The sequence below is a fragment of the Homarus americanus genome, unplaced genomic scaffold (genome assembly GCF_018991925.1).
Source record: "Homarus americanus isolate GMGI-L3 unplaced genomic scaffold, GMGI_Hamer_2.0 scaffold4896, whole genome shotgun sequence".
NCBI lineage: Eukaryota > Metazoa > Arthropoda > Malacostraca > Decapoda > Nephropidae > Homarus > Homarus americanus.
This window is the reverse complement of record NW_024749657.1, coordinates 752198-775830: the sequence shown is the minus strand read 5'-3', so window position 1 is coordinate 775830 and position 23633 is coordinate 752198. Positions and strand designations below refer to the sequence as shown.

At 41.1% G+C, this 23633-nt stretch overlaps 1 protein-coding gene across 3 annotated transcripts; it reads right to left on the bottom strand.

Annotated features, from left to right (window-relative positions):
• Positions 1–925: 925 nt before the first annotated feature.
• LOC121853439 (DNA methyltransferase 1-associated protein 1-like) lies at positions 926–23633 on the bottom strand. 3 transcript variants are annotated; one of them, XM_042347567.1, is made up of 11 exons: positions 23497–23633; positions 9451–9679; positions 8892–9055; positions 8271–8486; positions 7893–8000; positions 7599–7778; positions 7107–7257; positions 5706–5860; positions 4399–4509; positions 3271–3360; positions 926–2584 (listed from the first exon to the last, which is right to left on the bottom strand). In XM_042347567.1, the coding sequence occupies exons 2-10, from the start codon at positions 9659–9661 to the stop codon at positions 3298–3300; spliced, it is 1359 nt and encodes a 452-aa protein (XP_042203501.1). In that variant the 5' UTR covers positions 9662–9679; positions 23497–23633; the 3' UTR covers positions 926–2584; positions 3271–3297. The 3 variants fall into 3 exon arrangements, with proteins under 3 accessions (XP_042203501.1, XP_042203500.1, XP_042203502.1); XM_042347566.1 differs by lacking the exon at positions 926–2584 and having other exon boundaries at positions 3021–3360; XM_042347568.1 differs by lacking the exon at positions 926–2584 and having other exon boundaries at positions 3021–3360; positions 9451–9667; positions 23497–23625.

The window sequence follows — 23633 nt, the reverse complement described above, 5'->3', positions numbered from 1 at the left end:
CTTGTTTGCCCCATGCACCCCTTTCACCATATGTCAGAATGTCATTCCCCCTCCTTTCCAAGATTGTCTGCCTCAAAAAGTGCATTCCAAATAATATGCATATAATACTGAAAATCCTTTATTTTTTCCATATTAGTATCAGTTCCCCCCCCCCCTGAAAACCTGAGGGGGGAAATTCCTCCCTGGTTGAGAACCCCTGGTCTAGCTGATACTCAACAGCTGGTGGTGCGTCATGCGTCGTTGTAACAATAGGAGGTTGAAGTAGATTACCGGGTATTATAGTAAGTGTGAAATATAGAAAAGGGTTTTATTACCGGTATTTTTTGTAGATCAATGAGAACTGTGATACCGTATGTGATATGATAAGTTAGCCTGTGCTAAGAACTTCAACATAGACAACTGAAAACACGTTGTAAGGTAATTTAGCCTATTGTAAGTTGGTGAGCTTCATTTGCTGAAGGAACTGCACAACTTTTCATTACTAATTGGTACATATTTTACGTTTCCATTGTTTACTGGCAGTAAATGGTAAATATTTTTCATGTCTGAAGCTAAAAGTTGCATCCCCCCTCTACACTAGTGGTGATGTTACATTTAACCAAAAAGACGCTGGTGTTTTATCTCAGCAGTGGGTGGACCAGCATTTTAGGTTAAGATCCGCGTAGGTAATATTCCTACAAATCTAAAAAAAAAAAAAGTTCAGATTTTGTCCAAATTATCCGAAATCCGGATTAAAGGGGTCCAAATTAACGAGGGTCGACTGTACAATTAAAGACAAAAGTCGTGTCGCGGTTTTGTCCAAAGATTAAATATAACTCGTGAAACATTATGAGAGCCGCCTACCACAAGGCAGAGCGCACCAAAAGTTTAGCCCTTCGGCATATGTTTTCACCAAATTTCACGACACGAGTTTTGTCATTCATTGTACATGTGTATTTGTGTGTCTACACAAATGCATAAAATTTATTTTTACATTGTAAGACAAAACTTTGGAAGGTAAAATATTTTGAGATTTTCAGTTTTTTTCACTCTGGATTTGCACTGAAAGGGTTAAAACTTAATGTACTTTTGTATAGAGATGTGAATAATGAAATTTTTTTTCATAAACTTATCTGATTTTTAAATACAGTACTCTATTGAAATTGGGTCTTTTTAATGAAGTACAAGTTCATAAAATAATAGTACAAGCATTAAAACACTTGAAACTAGCTGATAACTGTTACACAACAAAGTGCAGGCAGCATAGCTTTAAAATAGCACTTGGTTGCTTTAGTCTTTCCCCCCCAAAATGTCAATTCTCTGTGACTTCGAGATAAATAATGTATGAAGTTCTACTGTATACTGATCAAAGATATATTTATGACAAATAAGGTTATTAATGCAAGAGAAATTCAGTGATACCATTTCTTGTATTGCAAAAGATTTTAAATACTGCTTATCCATGAAGGAAGTTGCAATATGTGAAACCTGTTCAAATTTTATGTTAGGTCATGTACTTGCAGTTATTAAATGTTTATTGGTATGTCAGGTCAGTTGTGTGTGTGGCAGCCTTATGAAGAAACAAATTTGAAAATAAATTAATCATCAAATACTTGTCACAAATTATTATTATTATTATTACTTAGTCAATTTAGTTTCAATTTTTAAGTGTAATAAAACCAGTTTTATTTAATAAAATTCCAGTCCAAGTTGTAGCTTTTCATGATGCATTTATTGTTTCATGATCACAGAGCATGTATATAAATACAAAATATTCAAACTAAATTGTACAAAGGTTATTTGATAACTATAATAATATTCAATTACTGTACTTGGGTTCAGAATTTACACTTGTAGATATAAAATCCAAGTGAAGTCTTATCACAATCAGAGTTCGCTCTCAAATTTTCAGTAATCTGCCACTAATGTAAAAAAATTTCCTGCCGTTCCCAAACTTGTTATGTCTAGTCAAACAACAAGTTGTAATTCCTGTATATAAAATAGAACTCCTCAGACTTGGCTTTTTTTTTTCATACATAATCCTTTTGACATTTTTATTGTTGGATGTAAGTTACTATATTTTTTTATAATACTGTATATAAACATTACTTAAACCCCTACCTTAAAATCTTTGCTAAATCTACACAAGACTCACTTGAATTTGATTCCAAAACACATTGCAGTACTGTACCATTTCTTATAAATATTGTATGCTATTTATTTAAACCTCCAAGCTTCATTTCCCGTCATATGAAAAAATTTATATTCACGGTACTGTTTGAATCGCCACATGGGCCTATCTAGATAATGTTGCCAAGTAGGCATTTATCTTCGCTCGCTCACGCATGCGAGCCTCCCATCCCCGTTTTTGTGATGGAGGAGCCTTACCCTTCAACTTCATATGCCTCACCACATGATTCTACCCCCCAAGTGCAAGAATGGTAGGGGTCTTGACCATCAATCATTGGAGGCAGTAATAATAATGGTAAATACTGTAGTAATAACATAATAAAACAAGTGTAGTGTACCTTGTACTGCCTGCCTCACACTTCATGGCCCTTCTTGACTCCGCAACAACACTCTTCCTAGCCTCTATGATGTCAACCTGTGTTAAATACAGTACATGTATTTCTTTACTATTTATATTGTATATGACCAGTTTGTAAGATTAGAATGCCCCGCCCCCACAAACAGACCGACCCTAGTCTGGTGCAGGGGAGTTAATTGCTGGGAGTGGAAGGCAATACAAGTGCAGTGCCAGCAATGCTGTCTCTTTGTGTAACAAAAGGCTTAGTATTTAGTGTTCTGTATTCACACTGTCCCTAACTGAAAATACTGAACTTTAATCTGGATTTTTCATGGTTTGATCACTCTCTACACCTCAACACGAGCCTCTGATCTCAAAAAACTGTGAATGTTTTCCTTTGATGATAATGATAAAGGAATTGCAGGTGTGATATCTTAGACAGAAGAGGTCCACAAGACTATTAGGTATAGTATGGTGCAACATGCATTTATCAAGTCACAATAACCACACATAATTAAGTCAGACAATTTTTATTTTTGGTTATCAAATCACAAAGTAATACAGGCAGAGAAGAAAGTATTTTATAAAAAAAAACGAAGATTTCAAAAGTAAGATTTATAAGTAATCTTCAAGGCATTCTAGATTTTTTATTCATAATTTATTTCAAGGGAATGATGAGAAAGATTAGGTGGGAAACTAAAAAGTAATGGTACATCAAAATATATACATCTGACTGATACTGTTAGAGGTAAAAATTAACTTACGAAATTTATTTATCAATAACACTAGTACTAAGTTCTCGCTTTTATCTTCTTGAGAACGTTGCTCTGTTCCAGCGCTGCTTTCCGCTTCCTCTGTAACAGTAAAAAACTTGTGTGGAAATATTGTACATATCGAGTACATAAAATATGGAGAGAATTTGTGGAAGTTGAAAACAACACAGGAATCTGTACAACATGACCCACCCTTGATGATATCAAAAGCATACATGCTTGTTCTCATTCTGTAAATTCTGTCCTGGTCAAGTTAGTCACATCAACATGAGTGCAAAATAAAATAAAATAAATAAATAAAATTTTCACACATCTTTTAATCATTTCCTGTTAGTAACCCCAGCTACCTTTTTTCCTGTAAGCGGACTTGAAAATACTTGCTGTGATTTTAAGCTATTGGTCATCAACACTTAAGAGAGACTGCTGCTATCCTACAGAACTTCACATACTCATACTAAACACCAACTATCAAAAACTAAACAGGTCCTAAACCCTAGAATTCATTCTTCATACCCCAAGCTCCATCCCATGATAATTACCAGTGGTATCCTTCCTACATATGTAATAGCAATGATATTTACTTTTATTATATTTCCTCCTTTCCCAGTTATGTGCGGGGTGGCTCAAGTGAAACTGAATCCTTAATTAGAGGAGATGTGGAAGCAGAACATAATGAAATAGAAACAGAAAGGACTGTGCTGCAACAACCTACACACTTCCTTGTCTTGTAACTTAAAAACAAAGTATGTAAGTTCAATATGTGCTTGTTTAAATGGTTAACCCTATGCACCACTTAACCCAAGTAATTAAGACTAATATTAGAAGTAGTGATGAAATTGAAAACTCAGGGGTTGGAGTTATTAGAGTTAGACCCACAGTCAGACAGCTCTTGGTGACTTTGACTTTGTCCAAAAGTAACCAGAATTTTATGAGTGTTCCAGTCTGTATCCCCATTAGTTATTGAGTATTTTGGTGACACAAACACATGTACAGAAATATAGAATTCCAAACAAGAAAGATTTCTGACTTTTGCAACACAAATGCACTGTTGGAAACAAATGTTGTATACTTGAAATACAGTACACTTGTTCTCTCTGCTGACATGCACAGCCAACTTACATTAGGTGTGGTTGGTGTTGCAACAGCATCAATCATTTCGGAAATGGCCCGAGGACGACTTGGTGATTCTTCCCCTGGGTTGATGGTCAGTGACTCGGGGATCTCCAAAACCTGAAAGATGATGATAGCGAAAACTTAAAACATTTTAGAGACTTTTCCTACTAAGATTCAGGGTGGTTGTAAACAAGAACCCACACACCCCCACACACACTATTCCCTCAATTTCTATCATGTTTTCATTCTTACTGCTGTGACAGATGTGTTCTGCTATGGTGTTTTCCTTCCACAACAAGGCCTCAAATATCTTATCTAGTTGACTTGTCACTTCACATGCTCCTGCACTACCCATCAGTAGCAAGTCCTTCCTTATTTTTTATTCTCTACATCCTTATGTACTCACTCCACACATTATTCACCAGAATCACATTTATATACATCACTTCCCCTGTACATCCCCAACATGACCTTATCCACCATTTTCTCTCTCCATGCTTTTCTTAAATCCATCTACTGCTTTCTTTCAATCCACCACTCTGTGATTTAGTTCATCTACTCATTGTTTTATTTGCCTACACATCCATTCCCAAATAATTGAAAAGCTTCTCTACCTCCATTCAAACTACAATATCAATTTCTGTCTCCCTTCATGAAAGAACTGTTTTTTTTGCTGTCTCTTGATGTACAGTGGTAGGAGCCCAGGACATTAATTGTAACTTTGCTGACAGTTAAAGTCTTACGATTTTGTCAAGCCACTCATACAGTACACGGAATTAAGCGATCAACTCATAACCCATCCATCAATCTTTATATATCTCCACACAACCCTCCATGTTAATACACACCTTACATGCACTCTCTCATGCCAATTCCTTTCTCCCGAACACTGCAACATTAATGCCTCTCGGTTACACACTCTTCTATTCTTATCATCCTCACTGGTCTCTTCCATCATTCACCCCCCCATGTTGACTTTAACGGTAAAAAAATTATGGTGGAGGATTATACAATAAATTTCCAACTTTGGGGATTTGTTATATACTGTACATTACTTTATTGAGTAAAAATATTTAGGTGTATTAATGATAGTTCACATTTTGTTTTTTAACCTTTACCCACTAATGTTCTCGTTGGCTTAGATCAAAAGCAAACACACACACATTCTCCCATCATTCACTCTTAGTGCCTAATAGATGTGTTCCACTATGGTACTCTCTCTCCACAACAAGGCCTCAATTATCTATTTAATGTACCCCTGTCACATCACACAATCAAGCTTGAGGTGACTGAAAAAGGCTCGTGAATCAAACCTTGTCTGGCATGACACTCTGACACTGATGCTTGAGAGTTTGAAGGTCAAATACATAGTTGATCAGGATGGTCCGGAGGTCATACATAAGCACCAGGTCGGAGCGCAGGTCATTGAAGTGTTGGCAAACTTCCTCTACTGCCATTGGATTTGTCTCTGTCAAAAGAACATACCTTGTTCACATCACAAAAAATAACTGGAGTATTGTACAGTACTTCAATGTAATTTTCCCAATACTAGAAAACCATTGAAGGTACTGTATGATGACTCAACTGGATAAAATTCCAGTCACTGAGTTCTAAACTTCTCAATAAGTCTTAGTTAATTATAGCATATTAATCTTTTTTCTTGTCCTATCTGTTCAAAGAAGCAACTCAACTTGTCCTTTTCCAAACACAGAGTCAGGTGGACTACAGGTACAGACTCTCAAAACCGAATTTCATAAAACTGATGAATCTCAAAAACCGGATTTTTTCCTGGCTACAGGTTTTGCTTGCACACACACTCACCTGAACATTTGTTTTACTTCTTAAATACCAAAATAAAGTAATAACCTGTAATAAAAAAACATTTCAGTACAATCTATTTAGAAGTTGGGTGTTTCCTAAAAGTTAGTTAAATTTTTTTTTTACACATTAAGGAGAGTTCATAAACAATTCGTGTCTGATTGGATAAATAGCCCAATAACTTGATTATATTTATTCACTGTATAATGTGTTAATTTTTATTAATAGAATATTTGTGTGTTCATATAGATTTTAAAATTACTATTAATCAGATTGAACACATAGATTCGAGGTATCATAACTCTTGCTAGATGCTGCTTGTCACATTAGTCATGTGAGAACAGGCAGCATCTACCATAAGTTTCCTAGAATCTTTGATTTAATTCAACCAATTTTAATTTTAAAAGCTAGCTATGTGAACAAAAAATAATAATCTATTTTTGAACTCTCTACTTCCTAACTGTTGTGGTGCACACGTGAAGCTGCTGGAGTCGGACATAAACACACATTACACTGTGATGAAGGCCTACCTAGGTAACTCAGTTTAAGAAAATGGATATATTTAATGTTTTTTCCATATAAAGGAAGCATACAATGATGTTTTCTTTATTTTGTTATTTAAGAAGTGAAACAAAAGTTCAACTGAGTCTGTGTGAGTGTGTGTGTGTGTGGAAGCACACTGGTAGGCCAAGTTAAGGCAGATAGATGGCCAAGACTCAGGAAACTAGCAAAATTCTCAAAATCAGTTTGATCTTGGTTCCAAGGGTTCATGGATTTGAGGGTCTATACCTGTACTATACATATGTACATCAAAATTTGAAACCATAATGAAAAAGTTACTCCTCCTTACTAAATAAACACAAAGAATACCCCAAAGACATGCATAACTAATTCACCTAAGTTCAGTTCAGTCAAAAGCTGTTCGATGGCTTTAACTTTCTTCTGTCCAACACTGGCAGGAAGTTTCATACGTTGTGACCTTAAGCTGACTCCAGAAGACTTCACATCAGGGAACTTGATGCCCGTGCAACTCTCCAGGCTTGGAGGCTAAAGGTGAAGAGAAATAAATTATTACTTTTGAAAGATTGCTCATGGAAATAAAAGAATATGGCAAATATAAAATGCATTATGTTTATTGTCTATCTAACCTTCCTTTATTTCTCCACTTTTATTAATCCATATTCCTATTTGTGTATCAATGTTTATTGTTCTATCCTAAAAAATCCAGGGACCAAGCTAACTACCTTTATCTCTACAAACTCCTTCTCCTTCCATTCACTCTCTCTTCCCCCTCCACACTCCCTATAGCCTTGCATTACTAAAGGAAAGAACTTAGTAAGTGTAACCTAAACTAATTTAACCTCTAATACCACCTAACCTAACCTTACCTGTGCGTCCAACTTGGCAATCTTCGTCTGCTGTATCTTCTTCTTGGTAGTTTTGGGAATCTTGCGAGCATCAGCATCAGCACTGATCAGCTTCTGCAGGTCCTGAGTCTTCTTCTCTCTCTCCTTCTTACGAGCCTCAATTTTACGCAGCTCACACAGCAGCTGTTGTTCCTCCTCGATCTGGAAGTTCCAAAATGAGAGAAGGAATACATCATTTTAGCACTTGCTGTTTCCAACTATCTGTCTGAAACTAATTGGCTATTCCTCACCTTATACCCCAGAAGGATTGCTTACCTGTTTTGGTGTTCTGTCCCAGAGTTTAAGGAGCTGTTGTTTGCGTCGTCGCTCGTGGTCTGCGTCGTAGTTGACAATTTTTCCTTCTGGTCCAGTCAAGTTATTTACCTGTAAGTGTAAACATGTACAGTATATAAAAAAATATTCAAAACTTTATTGCTCTATGCTGAATATTTTTTGCATAATAATGTACTCCTAACAAACTTGGGAGTGGCACATATACAGATTGAGGTAAAGACAAAGGAACAGTTGTGGATATAAATGTCCCCTGCTTGTGCTATGGAGGCAAAAATGGATATAGAGCACAGTAACAATAAATGATAATAATTGTGCAAAATAGCTGTAAGCACAAGCTACCACAACACACACACACAATACCTTTTTCAGTATGTTGGTGACACTATAGTATCTTTCCTTCAGATCTTCCATTTTACGCGTGGTGAGGTGTGATGGCCAGCGGTCGTGAATGACAGGCCAGCGCAGGTCAAATCTATGACACAGTTCGAAAAGAGTGTCTGTTTCTATCCTAGTCCAGCCATCACACAGCAGGTGTTCACTGTACTCTGCATCTGAATATGATAACAACTCCACTTTCTGAAATTGAAAGCACAATCAAAATGTCTACAATTCAAATATGGTTTATTGAACATAAAATTAAAAGCCACATTAGTTTCATTAAATACAAAATAAAGAAAATGATGTTGAGTCAAGATATCAGGTTAGGAAAGGCAGACTACTTACAGGTACTCAGACCAAAGCACAAACGAATATAAAATACTATAGCTTTATCAAGAGAATTTCATATGGCAAAATAATTGAATCTTACTAGCTGTTGGGGGCGGTTGGTTTGTTTGTTGTCACTTCAATCTGATATGTTCCCAGCCAGTCAATCCAAACACGATTCACCGAGGACTAACATTACCTAATCTAACTTAACCTAACCAAATCTGAACTTAAATAAACCTAACCTAAACCTAATCATTAACTGAAGCAGATTACCTTGTTGAACATAGCAAATGGGTATTCCTTGCCCTCGTCACACACTCGCCGCCAGTGGTACAGGACAGCATTATCTTTGCGAGCAAGATTGGTAAATGGCATCCATTTCCAGGGTCGGACTCGTTTCATTCCAAGTTTGGCCTTCACGCTCTTATATCCTTGACCTGTTTGTGAAGATATCAGAAGATAAGGATGGTGTTGTATTTATCTATTCAGCTATCAATCTACCTCTGTGCGTGTGTGTGTGTCAAGCAACCTATCACTTTTTCAGAGCATATAAACATAATAATGAAATTGTGAAAAAAATTACTCATCCAAGGTGACTCTAAACTTGGTAAAAATTACTTGTAAACATGTCTGCCTAAAACTGTTATACAGGGTATACTGGGTTTTTCTTAACTAGAAAGGTTCAGGTGCATAGAAAATTATATGGTTAGGTAAAAATTCTCTGCCTCAACCTTTACTAAGTATAGGGAAAAATTTAATACCATACAGATATACAATACACACAAAAGTTCACTGAACTAGATACTTCAGTAAACAGACAAACAATACTCACCACTGTCTGATGGCAGCAGAGGGGGCAGATCTTTGTTTGAGTCAGAGTAGAGGAGAGCATAAAGTTCCCTGTGCATGCCTTCAGGTCTCCGCATGCCCTCTTTCTCCTTCTTTTTCTTGGGCGCTTCCTTACGCAGGCCCAGGATGACCTCCTTGCTCACCTCTGGGGTAGGTGACCGCTCCAGTTCCAAGATGTCTCGTACGTCCGCCATCTTGTTCTTTGTGTGAGACTACCACATGGAAAATCATTGAATGCACAACACATAACTTAAACAATAGTCAAATAAAATAAATAAATAAAAAATTACCCGGTATCCATAAAGGTAAAATAAATGGAACACGTACGATTATATACTAGAATGTCAGCACACATACTGTGCCTGAAGTGTTCAGTACTGTACTCCTCTCCTAACCAATTAAAAAAACATCACATTACATTAAGTTGTGCATTCCAGCCTTGGTAGATTTCTCTTGACTTGTAAAAGTAAAATTTATAAATTTTATGATCATTACATCAGTCTTTACTTCTGTGGTTTAGTAACCTTTTTTTTTTCCTCAGGATAACAACAGAATCAAACAAAGCACTTGACAAACATGCCAGTGTATACACAGCAGAACATCTTTAGTAGCTAGCACAAGTACAGTAAAGTAATTCACATCATTTACTGAAATTTCAGTAAGATGCCAAATAAAGGCACATCAACTGTAGAACAGTACAGGTATTAATTTGGAATATTTTAAAAGCTTTCCTGAATACATACAAACAAATCTTCTTTGGGAGTATTGTACTAAACAGTGAGAGCGAAAATTCACAAAGAACAACTGAAACGTAATTTAACTAAAATAAATAGAAAAAATTCTAAGATCAGTACTGTACTGTGCAGTTCAGTATACTGTACAGAATTGCACTATAGTCTTCTAGTCTCCATCCCAACTGTTCAAAAAACCATCACTTAACAATCTGATTTTAGCAAGAATGAACCAGAGTGCTGACAAACAGATAATAGATACTGTACTGTATATATTGCTCAGTGGCTATGGTACTTTCTGCTGAAATAACTCATAATTCAATTATGTTTTAGTTAATTCATTGGTGAACTGAAGGCACTGATACCACAGTCTACTTGCCATTTGCTTCGCTAAGTCAGTCATTTTTCCTTGATCCCATCAAGAATTGGAATCTAAACATTAAAACAATTATTTGTCTGTAAAATTATTCTATAGTTATGAACTTACAACCGCCGCAGATTTTTTATTAAAAAAAAAATATATATATATTTTTTTTTTCAAATGACACGCATTTTCTATACCGAAACGTTTCCAGTTAATGTAGTCTCCATGTATAATTAGAAAATTATGGGGGCCCCATGTGCATTCAGCTGACTACATTAAAGGTAAGTGCTCAGTCACACTGTATCCATTCCTTATTATTTATTACTGTCACTGTACTGTATCCATTCCTCTTTATTCATTACTTTTACTGCACTGTATTTCATTGTAGATTTTTTATTAAAAATTTTTTTTTTTTTTTTTATCTATGTCGGACTTACGACCATGTCCGACTTACGACCTGGATTTGGGTCCCTAACCCCGTCGTAAGTCGGGGTCTAGCTGTATTTTCATGAGTTCTTCTAAGGTGAATATGGAGAAGGGAAGTGTTTGCTCAAAAGATGGCGTTGGCCATCAGAGTTGAACATCATATGTACAATATATATGACTTGACTTTCCCAGTATGAAGGTAGTGTAGTGTGAACCACTGTGATTGGACCTGGTTGTTAGGTGGGAGACTGGTGTGTTTCAGACAGTAGTTGAAGAGTAATAGTTGTGGGATATGTATGTAAGTTAACATCTCAACTCTTACTTCAAGAACCTTAAGTATCTTTTGACATATTGGAGCTCTTACTGCTCCAGGTTCATTAGGGATACCCTAGTGTTGCTACCAATATGAAGGTATAGTGCTGTAATTTAGTAGTACAATACGTACTGTATTTAGTATTTACTTTTAAGGTGGGACTCACCTAACTAATTATTTATCATGTTGCTTTTTATTTCTCCATAATTTTATAATTTTGTTTGAAAATTAAGTCATCAACTATTATAAGTTTAGGTAATGGTGGAGGAGACGGCTAACACCAGAAAGAGTTTTTCTATTTTGTTATTTTTTCTACAAGTGATGTTTGGATGATAGTGTGTGATAAAAATGATAGGACAACTTTTTCCTATAATCTTTTTTCGTTTTTCTCGACCTACGATCATAAATCACCTATAGTTTGACCTTTTCCCGGTACACTTTCCATATGAACTACTGTAAATGAGATAAACATGCCACTGTGGAAAAGGTGCACACAGTTTGGAGAGAAATATTACCATCAACAACTTAATCCTAAACATGGCATCTGTGAACCAAGTGGTATTTACTCTTTACAAAAACTAAAGAAAAACAAGCAGTATGAAAGCTTCAATTCCTCCAGCCATTATTGGATACTTGAGAGGTAAGAAGCATGTTTTCTTCTGTTGAGATTATTCCTAAAATTGCTCATTCAGTATAGATTCGTTAGTAACCATAATGGGAAATATGACCTTTATTTTAATTGCTAATGTCTATTTATGGAGATATGACAATGATATACAGAAGGTGGGCAGGAGTTTGAAGATGAGGGAAAATGTAAGGTTAGAACACTAAAAATAATTACTGACCTAACCTACAAAAAGTCCCAATACCCTGTACAGTACTACAAAAAACTTCTCTTATTTAACCAAAGGAGAAGGATTAAGTCATTCTCTTATTGTTTTTGCACATTTTCGGTGTTTCGTCACAAGGAAACCATAATACGAATGAATACTTGTAATTTAATTTTTGCCTCTGATTGGTCGAGGCTGATCATATGAAGCTCACGTGAATGAAAATTTAATATATCTCGCAAAAGTGTCTTTAGTGAACTTAAAATCCATCAATGTTGATCTTGTCTATATCACATATAGAAGTAAACATGTTTAGCTGTGTATGAAACCGCTCACACGGAATCACTTTATGTTCCTCCTGTATAGATATGTACATACCAAGATATGTGAACACGCCTGACACCAGGACTCTTGTTACCATTCATTGTACCATTTATTCACATGTCTGTATTACTACATATTATTATAGCATGTCTGATGTCCATGCTTATGTCTAATGCCTATGTTCATTTACTATGTCCCGATGTACTATGTCTGTACCGCGCTAGTCGAGTAATTAGAAGACCTCATTTATTGTCCTAGGAATGTCTAGCAACTCTCTTTGCCTGGCTAGCTAATTTCCCTCAGATCAGCTCCGGCCTACCTACGGTCCGGGGTCCCTAGTAATCGCTCCTGTATCGGTTGGCTATCACGCCCAGCCTTGTACCACTTATTGAATATACCTACTGCTCGTGCCCTGGAGTTTCAAGAACCTTGTCTAGGATTACATCCACCACACCACATGGCGCAGTTTGAGTAGCTCCAACACGACAGTTTACAAGCCTCAAGAGCCGGCCCTGTCTGTTTCCGGCCTCGTGTTTCCCGCCCAGAAGATATACTCCACAGTGCCCCTGGATTTAAAGTGCTTTGTGACCTTGTGAAGTGCCCTAAGTGAAGTGCAGTGCCTTTCATGTCTCTTTGCTATGTTTCTGCGGCCCTACAGGTAGCAGACACGCCTTCAGCCCAGTTTCCAAGACAGCACTTCCGGCATACACCCCCCATCCACGGAGGCTCGCAAGCCACTGCCCGCGTCCCCTCCCACTGAACCAGCATCTCGCCCGGGCGCGCGGAGGAATACACCGCCGCTAGCCGCCTCCTCTCACTTCACAAATATTACAGTCAGTACTCTTTTACTTGCCAGCCAGTTCCTGCACTTAAGCAAATCCATTGGCGAAAATATAGCACTTCACCTTATTCTCCTTGTCTTCCCCATCGCAACAATACCAAGCACGAGATGTCTGACCACGACGATTTGCTGGGAAATTTATATGAGGATTATGAGGAAGACGACGCCTCACAGACCCTCCCACCCCCCCTCACGCCTCACACGCCGGGCGCGCCAAATTCAAAGGATGGGAGCCAGGATATACGTCAGTTAATCCACTTCCTACAAGTTTCTCAAGAGAAGGAAGCCCAAAGACGTCAATTAGAGGAGGAAAAACGACGTCAAGAGGAATTGTCAAGACAGTCAGAGGAATCAGCTTACCGCCTTCAACTTCAACAACAACACCAAGCTGATAACCGCAAATTCCTGGACCTATTGGAATTGCTGGCAACGAGGACGACTTCACCAGCTGCCACAACCAATTCGCCAGCTTCAGCCTCTTCATCTATCCTTCAGACAACGCCTCCTCACACGTCACCTATCTCCCCTAGGTATGCCTCAGTGTCTTCTCAACCACCTGTTCCAGTCTCAACTCTCGTCGACCTCTCCGTGCCTCCTCCACCGCCTGCCGTCTCGAGTACACCCCTGCACAGCAAGTCTTCAGTTCCCAGCCCCCCACCTCTTCAATCTGATGCAACATATCAAGTATACCGTCAATGGCGACGTCGTTTCGAAGACTTTGCTGTTATGTCTGACCTCAACCGAATGCCCCCTCATAAACAACTCATCCAATTAAGATCGTGCATTTCCCTCGATGTTCAACGCCTCCTAGAGCACACGCTAGCCATCCCCCCTGACTCCCCCAGGTCAGTGACAGAGGTTTTAAACGCCTTGCAGAGTCATTTCCGTGGCCTCCGCAATGAAGCTTTGCGTCGTAGGGAACTGCTATCCTGCAAACAAGCTTCTGGGGAATCATTCTCAGACTTCTATGCACGACTTAAGGACCTAGCAACCGAGGTGGACCTATGTACAGGCGATCCTGTAACCTGTGCTGAGATCCAGCTCAAGATGATCTTGCTGATGGGTGTACGTGACGAGGACCTGCTTCAGAAACTCCTCACCCTCGACGCCGCCTCTTCCCTCACCGACTTCGTCACCTGTTGCAGGTCGTATGAGGCCACAAGAGAGGCTGCCTCAGCTATACACTCATCGCCATCTCAAGTCCACGCCGTCTCCACCTACAAGAGGAATCAACGCCAGATGCAGACGACGTCCTCTCCACAGCCCCCGTCACAGTCACCAGTTTCTTCTCCCGAATCCTGCAGAAACTGTCAGCACCAGCATGGTCCAGGAAAGTGCCCTGCGGCTGATAGTACATGTCGAAACTGTGGGTTTCAAGGCCATTGGCCCCGCACACCTCGATGTCCTGCCAACAAGGCCTCATGCAACGCTTGCAACAAGCAAGGACACTTCGCCAAGTGTTGCAGGTCCACCAAGAAGCCTCCATCTCCAGGTCAAAACGTCTCTTCACAGCCCGACAGAACGTCCACACCACCGTCTCCCAAGAATAACAAAGGATGCCGACGCGTGGATGATACCTCGAGTGACAGGTCCCCCAAGCCCGTCAATGTTCGTCTGTCCTACGGTACCAACTCTTCCAACCTCCTGATGATACCTGACACGGGCGCGGACATCACGGTGATTGGACCAACACACCTGGACGCCCTCAACATCCCCAGGAGTAGCCTGTCACCCACAGCCATGAACGACGTGCTCACAGCGGACGGGTCCCCGATGTCTCCACCTTTGGGTTGCTTCAAGGCAACACTACAGCTCGGTCCCAAGTCTTGCCTTGCCACAGTCCACGTCCATGAGGGCATCCAAACCCCTCTCTTGTCATGTGGCCATTGTCAGGACTTGGCCATCGTCTCATCCGAGTTCCCAAAGCCCATCCTCGCTGTGACACACCTCAACAGGTGTGCAGAGATACCTGTTTCAGCCATGACCACACCTGCTGCCGCCCGGGAGTTCTTTTTTCGTCAGTTCAGCGACGTCCTTGTCTCCAAGCCCGACCTCCAGAAGACGCCGCTCAAGAAGATGACAGGCCCCCCGATGAGAATCCACCTCAAGCCTGGCGCGACGCCTTTCGCCATCCACACACCCAGGCCTATCCCCTTTGCCATACGGGACAAGGTGAAGGCGGAGCTCGATTCTCTGGTGCAGCAGGGGATCATCAGACACGCCGGTGAGGAGCCCTCCGAGTGGTGCCACCCTATGGTCTTGGCACCCAAGCCTGTAGGTGTTCGCATCACAGTGGACCTCACCCATCTCAACTCGCAGGTCTCCCGTCCCGCCCATCCATCGCCTACGCCCATCCAAGCAGTCCGCAGCGTCACCCCGTCTGCAAAGTTCTTTACCACGGCGGATGCACTACATGGGTACTGGCAAGTCGACCTGGCGGAAGAAGATCGCCACCTCACTACATTCATCACGCCCTACGGCCGCTTCCAACACTGCCGCGGACCCATGGGCTTCGCAGCAACGGGGGATGCGTACTGCCTCCGTGGGGATATGGCTCTGCAGGGTGTCACCAACTGCGTGAAGGTCGTAGATGACATCCTGCTCTTCGACGATGATCTCCCGGCCCACTTGAACCGAGTTCATCTGATGCTCACAAGATGTCGTGCCCATGGTATCACCCTGAACAAAGATAAATTTGTGGTCGCCGCCCCCCAAGTTAACTACTGCGGCTACAACATCTCGCCAGAGGGGATCTCAGCTGATGAGGAGAAGGTCAAGGCCATCAGGGACTTCCCTACTCCAGCGAACCTGACCGACCTTCGCTCATTTATGGGCCTGGTAAATCAGCTGGCCGACTTCTCCCCTAAAATCGCCACATCAGCCCAACCCCTACGCCCCCTCATGAGCCCCAAGCGCTCGTTCCTCTGGACTCCTGACCACGACCTAGCGTTCAGGAATGTTAAGAAGGCGTTGCTGTCACCCCCAGTCCTGGCACCCTTCGACCCGTCCTTACCAGTGGTCCTCCAGACCGACGCCTCCCGTCTATACGGCCTCGGATATGCCCTCCTTCAAGACCACGGCCAGGGTAGACTGTGCTTAGTTCAGTGTGGCTCCAGGTTTTTGACGGACACGGAGACCAGATACGCCACCATTGAACTAGAGATGCTGGCAGTCGCCTGGGCTATGGCCAAGTGCCGCCTTTACCTGTTCGGCCTTGGGCATTTCACCCTCATGACGGACCATCGCCCGCTCATACCCATTCTTAATCACTACACGTTGGACGCCATCGAAAATCCTCGCCTCCAACGTCTCAAAGAGAAGACCGCCCCTTACGTCTTTACAGCTGTGTGGCGCGCCGGGAAGCTTCTGTGCATACCAGACGCCCTCTCCCGAGCCCCTGTTAGTCGCCCCACACCTGAAGATGAAGTCGACTGTACCACGGCCGCTGCTCACGTTCGGTCTTTAGTGACACACACAGCCACTTCTCTTGCTGACAAGACGACGACGACGCCCTCCATCGAAGACGATAGGACTCTCCAGGAGCTTCGCATCGCCGCCGCTCAAGACCCGGCATACGTCCAACTCCTCGACTACGTCTCCGCTGGATTCCCCACCAACCGCTACGACATTCACGCCTCCGCCCTCCCCTTCTGGAAGCTAAGGGATAGCCTCTATGCGGACGGAGAGCTGGTGTTGTACGGCCCCAGGATCGTCGTTCCCGCTGCCCTCCGCCGGCGCACCTTATCCCGCCTCCATGACAGCCACCGCGGCGTTGAAGCCACCAGGCGCAGAGCCCGTCAGACCGTCTTCTGGCCTGGTATTGACGCCGATATTAAGAGCACGGTTGAGGCCTGTGAGCCTTGCCAGCAACTCCAACCCAGCCAGCAACAAGAGCCGTACCTGTGCAATGACCTCCCAAAGCGGCCCTTTGAGTCCGTGTCCGCCGACTTCTTTAATGTGGCCGGAAAGTCTTTCCTGGTGGTCGCCGACAGGCTCTCTGGATGGCCCGTGGTAGTTCCCTGTGGTCGGGACACCACCTCTTCCAGGGTCATCCGGATGTTTTGTTGCTTCTTCCGGGAAGTCGGAGTGCCTCTCCGCCTCCGAACCGACGGTGGGCCCCCGTTCAATAGCCACGAGTTCAAGAGCTTCGCCGAACGCTGGGGCGTCCACCACATCGTCACCTCCCCTCATTACCCGCAGGCGAATGGCCACGCCGAGGCAGCGGTAAAGTCCGTAAAATACCTCATCCTCAAGACAGCACCGACGGGGAACCTGGACTGCGAGGAGTTCGACAGGGGCCTACTGGAACTCCGTAACACCCCTACCCCTGCCGGACGCTCTCCTGCCCAGGTGTTGTATGGCCGCCCCCTTCGTACTTGTGTGCCTGCCCACCCCCAGTCCTTCTTAGATGAATGGCAGATCAAGGCGGACGAGTGTGACCGCCGTGAGGCTGCCCGGATGGCCCAAGTGACAAGCCACTATGACGCCCAAGCCCGCCCCCTTCCCAGGTTGGCCGTCGGCCAGCAAGTACGAATCCAGGACCCGACGTCACACCGCTGGGACAAGGTTGGGGTCGTCATGGGCCGTGGCGAGCCTCGTTCGTACCAAGTCCGCCTCCCCAGTGGTCGTGTGTGGTGGCGAAACAGACGCCACCTCCGCCCAGTGCCACCCTCTAGTGACGAACCTTCCTCCCCGTCCCCTGTGTCCCCTTGCCCAGACCAGGAACGAAGGTCGTCAGTTGATCCTCCCATTGTCCCTCGCCGCTCCCCCCGACTCATGGAAAAAGAGTCCGTAGCCGCTCGAGATTGCACTACGAGCGTAAAGGGGGAGGGAGGTGTATAGATATGTACATACCAAGATATGTGAACACGCCTGACACCAGGACTCTTGTTACCATTCATTGTACCATTTATTCACATGTCTGTATCACTACATATTATTATAGCATGTCTGATGTCCATGCTTATGTCTAATGCCTATGTTCATTTACTATGTCCCGATGTACTATGTCTGTACCGCGCTAGTCGAGTAATTAGAAGACCTCATTTATTGTCCTAGGAATGTCTAGCAACTCTCTTTGCCTGGCTAGCTAATTTCCCTCAGATCAGCCTCGGCCTACCTACGGTCCGGGGTCCCTAGTAACCGCTCCTGTATCGGTTGGCTATCACGCCCAGCCTTGTACCACTTATTGAATATACCTACTGCTCGTGCCCTGGAGTTTCAAGAACCTTGTCTAGGATTACATCCACCACACCACACCTCCATCGGCTAAATAAGGTAAGACTTTTGTAAAAATAGGTATAATTTTAGATGAGGATAAGTTAGGATAGATTTTCAAAGGTTTGACAGGTGTTTAATTCGTGATTTAACCTTATATTTTCCCTCATTGGTAAAATTGGATGAGACGGTTATCATCAAGAGTTTAAAGAATTGGTTCATTGTTTCAGAAATGTTACTTGGATGATAGTACAGTAACTGTAATTAATAAAAATTATACATCTTTTTCCTTTAATTGTAAGTACGTAAGTACAGTAATACAGTATCTCCATTCGCCGGAATCCCTCAAACCCGGAACTCTATGATAGCCAGAATTGGAATTTACTCGGAAAATCGTTCCCAAAGCCAGAATTTTCCGAAAAATCCGGATTTGGGAACTATTTTCCAGAAAATTCTGAGAAAATTTTCCCGATACCCGGAAAATTCCGGGGATGGGGGAAGATTTTTCTGGGTTTGAGATAATGGGCAATTTCTGGAACTCCCGAGAAAATTTTTCCATTACCCAGAAAATTCCAGGGATGAGGGATTTTTTTCCGGCTTTGAGAGAGTCGTCTCGTTACCCAGAAATCTCTCATTCTTGGAAGTGCTCTGTGCCAATTGTTCCGGCTAACGGAGAATATCACTTATTTTTATCATTTTTCTCTACCTTCAATCATAAATCACCTGTAGTGGGCAGGATATGAAAGAAGAGGGAAATTGCAGGGTAAAACACAGTGAAAACTGAATAGGTATATGGCATTAATTTCACATCTCGACATGTTTTCGATGCAAAGAAACAATTTTTTTTCAGAAATATTCCGCTGTTCATTCTCCAGTCGCGTCCACTGTTCTTGTCCACTATTAAACAATAAATTTTTGAATCTGGATGACAAAAAGTAAAATAAACACTGAAAGATCTCACCGGGGGTTTTAATACCTTAAATATTGGCTTGATTGTCTTTTGTTTTCAATTTAATAGGCTGCACTTTTCTGTTTCCTAATCTTATTATTCTCCCTGAAGAAGATGCTTAGCCTCTTATGCAATTATGTCATGATAGTATTCAATTAGTTATAGCAAGTGCTTGTTGAGGATCAAGATTGTGTTAAGAACTTAATGTGTGATCATGGACTTATTGGAAGGATGTGCAAGTGTCCAAATTGCAGCAGGGAACAGACTTTAAAGGAAAAATGATTGTTTTAAGTGTAACAGTCGGATGCCATCACTACACTCAACCCACGTTAATATTAAAGTACGGTAAGTTTCTCTTGCTGTTACAAGTGTTCGTAGGCCCTGGATAGCAACTTAATATGGTTAGGTCAGGTTCTGTGCACTCTCGTTTCCATTTTCAATAATTAATCAGATAATGACCGTCTGCTGGTTTTCATTGAAATGGGTTTAAAAATACCCAGTTTTCACATACTTTATTAGGAGATACTGTACAGCATTATGTTGAGAAAATATAAAAAGAGCTAAAATCATGTGCTAACCTAAACAAACCTAAGAAACCTAACTATATCTTAACTCGCCTATATTTAGAAAACTAACCGTTTACACAAGAAAATGAATAGAACTAAAAGTAATCAGCATACGAATCTGTCTAAAAACACCCTCATAATTACCAAACCACTGACGGCCACGGTACATTGTTTACATCTGCCGCATCACAGCTGATGAAACGACTGTATGATGCTATCTCAACTCGCCTATATCTCGAAAACTAAGCATTTGGCCGAGAAAATAAATAGAAGTGAAAGTAAACAGCGTACAAAACCGAGTCTAAAAAGACCCTCCATAATTACCGAGCCGCTGACGGTCACCAGTCATATATTAGCCTCATTTGGTATGATACATATAACATTTCCAGAAATTTTAGTTCAATTCCATAAGTTCCTTTGGTATTTTTGCATTATTGGGCCCAAATCAATTTCTTAATTAAAAACACTTTTTCGCATAGTTCAGACCATTCTAAGACACTTTTCTTCTATGGCATCTGCATCGGAAACGAACGGTTACCGAAATATTGCGCAATTTAGATTGGAAATTGCTGTTGTCTGTGTCGCGGAGAGCGCTCCCGTGTGTTCATATGTGCATTACCCCTCTTGCCCAGGCCCTGCCTAATGCGTGGGAGGAGTTTTTTCCCGTTTCATGCATCACCATGTTGTCATGTGATTGAGGGAGCCAATCATCATTAATTGTTTCAAAATCAAGTAAAAATCCGTTCAGCCTGCCAACTTGGTGGGCAGTTTGAAATTACAAGTCAGTTTAGAAATGGCCTCGCTGTGCACTGGCTGCGTTGACAATTATATGTCTTCTATTGCACGTTTTTATAATAAGAACGATTTTGTAGTGCAATATTTCCGTGACCACTGGGTGCTACCCGCAACTGTCAAGTGCCTGAAGTGTGATAATGAGTGTGATTTTTGGCAAGATAAGGCACTTTTCTTTTGTAATGCTGTCATGGAAATTATTGTATTTTATTAACCACTGGTTAAGCAAACATTGGGATCACCAAATTATTATCAAGTGTCTACAATTAATTATCAAAGCATACATCTTTTGACTGGCGTTCATTCTGTTCAGAAGTAACTGAATTTGGGTTTCAAAATCAAGACAATATTGGGGGTGAAGACATTGAAGTAGAGATCGATGAAACTTTAATAGTGAAACGAAAGTACGAACGAGGTCGTGTGTTATGTCAGCTGTTGTTGTTCAGTGGTACTGAAAGCACCAGTAAGAAATTATTCTCTGTACCCCTCGGTGAACCATATGGTACTAAATGAGATGAGGATACTCTATTAACTATTATTTTTAAGTATATTTGTACAGGCTCCATAATCTACAGTGACTCGTGGAAGACATATTCTACTTTGAAGGATCACAGGTATACTCACTTAGCCGTTAATCATTCAGAGACCTTTGTGTACCCCTCAAATTCAAACGTGCACTTATAACAGTGAATGGTTCTGGCGCAATGTAAAAGAGCATGTTTAACAGTCTGGTATTTGTGCTGCATATTTAACACAATATTTAGCACATTATTTGTTTATTAAGAATTATAAAAATGACAAAATCCATAGATTTTTGATCGACACAGGTCATCTATATCCTCATCACTGTGACCGTCAGCAGCAGGCGTCAGTACATCCTGCCATCCCCACAAAGACTACGACAACGAGCCTGAAGTTGATGAACCTGAAGCTTGCCCATCTGAATAAGGTAAGAATTAGGTTGGGTTAACAGGGGTTAGGTTGGTTAGATTAGGTTAGATTTGGCAACTATGTTTTCCCGATGTTTTTTTATGTGTTTTGAACGATTTTGACATTCATTTCTATCGGGAATAACTGGTTTTTGTGATTTTCCCCATCCCAAAACCCCTGAATCCCACTGGGGATAAGGGGGCACGAGTACCTCAAAAACTATTGATTTCCGATACAAATGAATGTCAAAATCGGTGAAAACCACCGAAAAATCAGTTTATCTAACCTAAATAGGAAAACAAATAAATAATTAAAGTAAAAATGTTTTTTTTTGCGATTTCGGCCAATACACGGCCAACTGTTTTAACCTTCCCCAACCTTTAGATCTTATTTGGAGTATTTCTAACCCCATTTCAACCAGGGGACAAAGAATAATGTCAGAAATGAATCTTAAAGTTTTTCCATATTTGGGGGGGGGGGGGTTAACTTCCCGGAAATAAAGGTAAAATTCTATTAAAAATCACACCAAAATACACAGGATAAACTAATTTCTAAACTATTAGGGCAGATTGGCCGAAACTGCAATTTTACCCAAAATATGAAGTAGGCTTACCTTCTAAACTACTCGCACTCAACAAAACCAACAAGAAACAAAGAACATCCATAAACGTTTTCTGGTGGTAGCAGTTTCCTCATAAATTACTAAACCTATTTTGGTTATTAATTTCGGTGTTATTGCGTTTACACACCGTTCATTCCTACCACTAATCTATTATCATACGAATAAGACGTCTAATTATAAGATAATTTTCATCTATTACATTACCGGCGGAAATGTACAATAACGGAGATAGCTTTTCCAAATAAATTTCTATTTTCTTCCATTATTTCCCGCTATTATCGTCTGCCTCTCACCCAACACTGCGTGTCTCTCGCGTCTCCTTCATAAATCATGACGCGCATGCTTACCCGTGCACGTCGTGCGGCCAATTAAAAGCATTTTTTCTAATTCAGAGTATATTTGGCCCAATCAAAATCGAATTTTATTTTGGGTCTCATATTTTGAAATTCAAATTCAGTTCCGACCATGGAAGTCTGCGATGGATGTCACTTAAAGTATATGGAGCTGATTGCGAGTTCTTGGAAAAAAAACGTAGAAACTATAGCATTTTTCGATCGCATGGTGTTCTTCCAACCTCAGTAAAGTGTACCAAGAGCAAGACTGAATGTAAATATCGCAAAGACCAACATATGTGGCGTTGGGTAAGAATCCCAGAATGCAACGACGAACAAGAACCAGGCCAATAAGGTAAGAAATAGGTGATTCCATCTTATGGTGAGAGTCAGTTAAGTTAGGTTAGGTTTGGTTAAGTTAGGTTTTGTTTTTTCTAGTGTTTTTTTTTTGTATTTTTTTGTCGCTTAGCCACTTTTTTCAGAAAACGTCAAACGAAAAAAATCGCTAAAAAACCCGGCTAATTTCCGCCAAAAATGAAGGTCATACACAAATATACTAGAAAAAAAATTTTTACTTGCAAATAGTGAACGGTGTGACAATACAAATTTACCTTAATTTCTCGTTATGGTCACTAACGAATCTCTACCTATATAAATATATTAATATTACAGTATTGTACTACCGTTCACATAACTGGCTCGAGACATCAAACTCCACTGTAATACTGTACTGTAGGGAAACTAATGAATGAAGCACTTTACTCTTATATTACAATTGACACACTGTATTACCTCACTATAACAAGTGACCCGTTACACTGTCAGGGGTGAGAGGACCACCTTGTTTCAGTGATAACACCTCTCATCAACACCTCTCGTCAACACCTCTCACTGGGTGACCTGACACAGCTGCACTGTTTGTTTACAAC

What these genes read in the sequence shown, in the direction of transcription:
- LOC121853439 (XM_042347567.1), bottom strand. Translation starts at nt 9,661, where the DNA reads ATGGCGGACGTACGAGACATCTTGGAACTGGAGCGGTCACCTACCCCA. An exon ending in CATTTGCTATGTTCAACAAG is followed by an intron (nt 8,487 to 8,891) that starts GTAATCTGCTTC and finishes TTTCAATTTCAG; the next exon opens with AAAGTGGAGTTGTTATCATA. An exon ending in GGGACAGAACACCAAAACAG is followed by an intron (nt 7,779 to 7,892) that starts GTAAGCAATCCT and finishes TGGAACTTCCAG; the next exon opens with ATCGAGGAGGAACAACAGCT.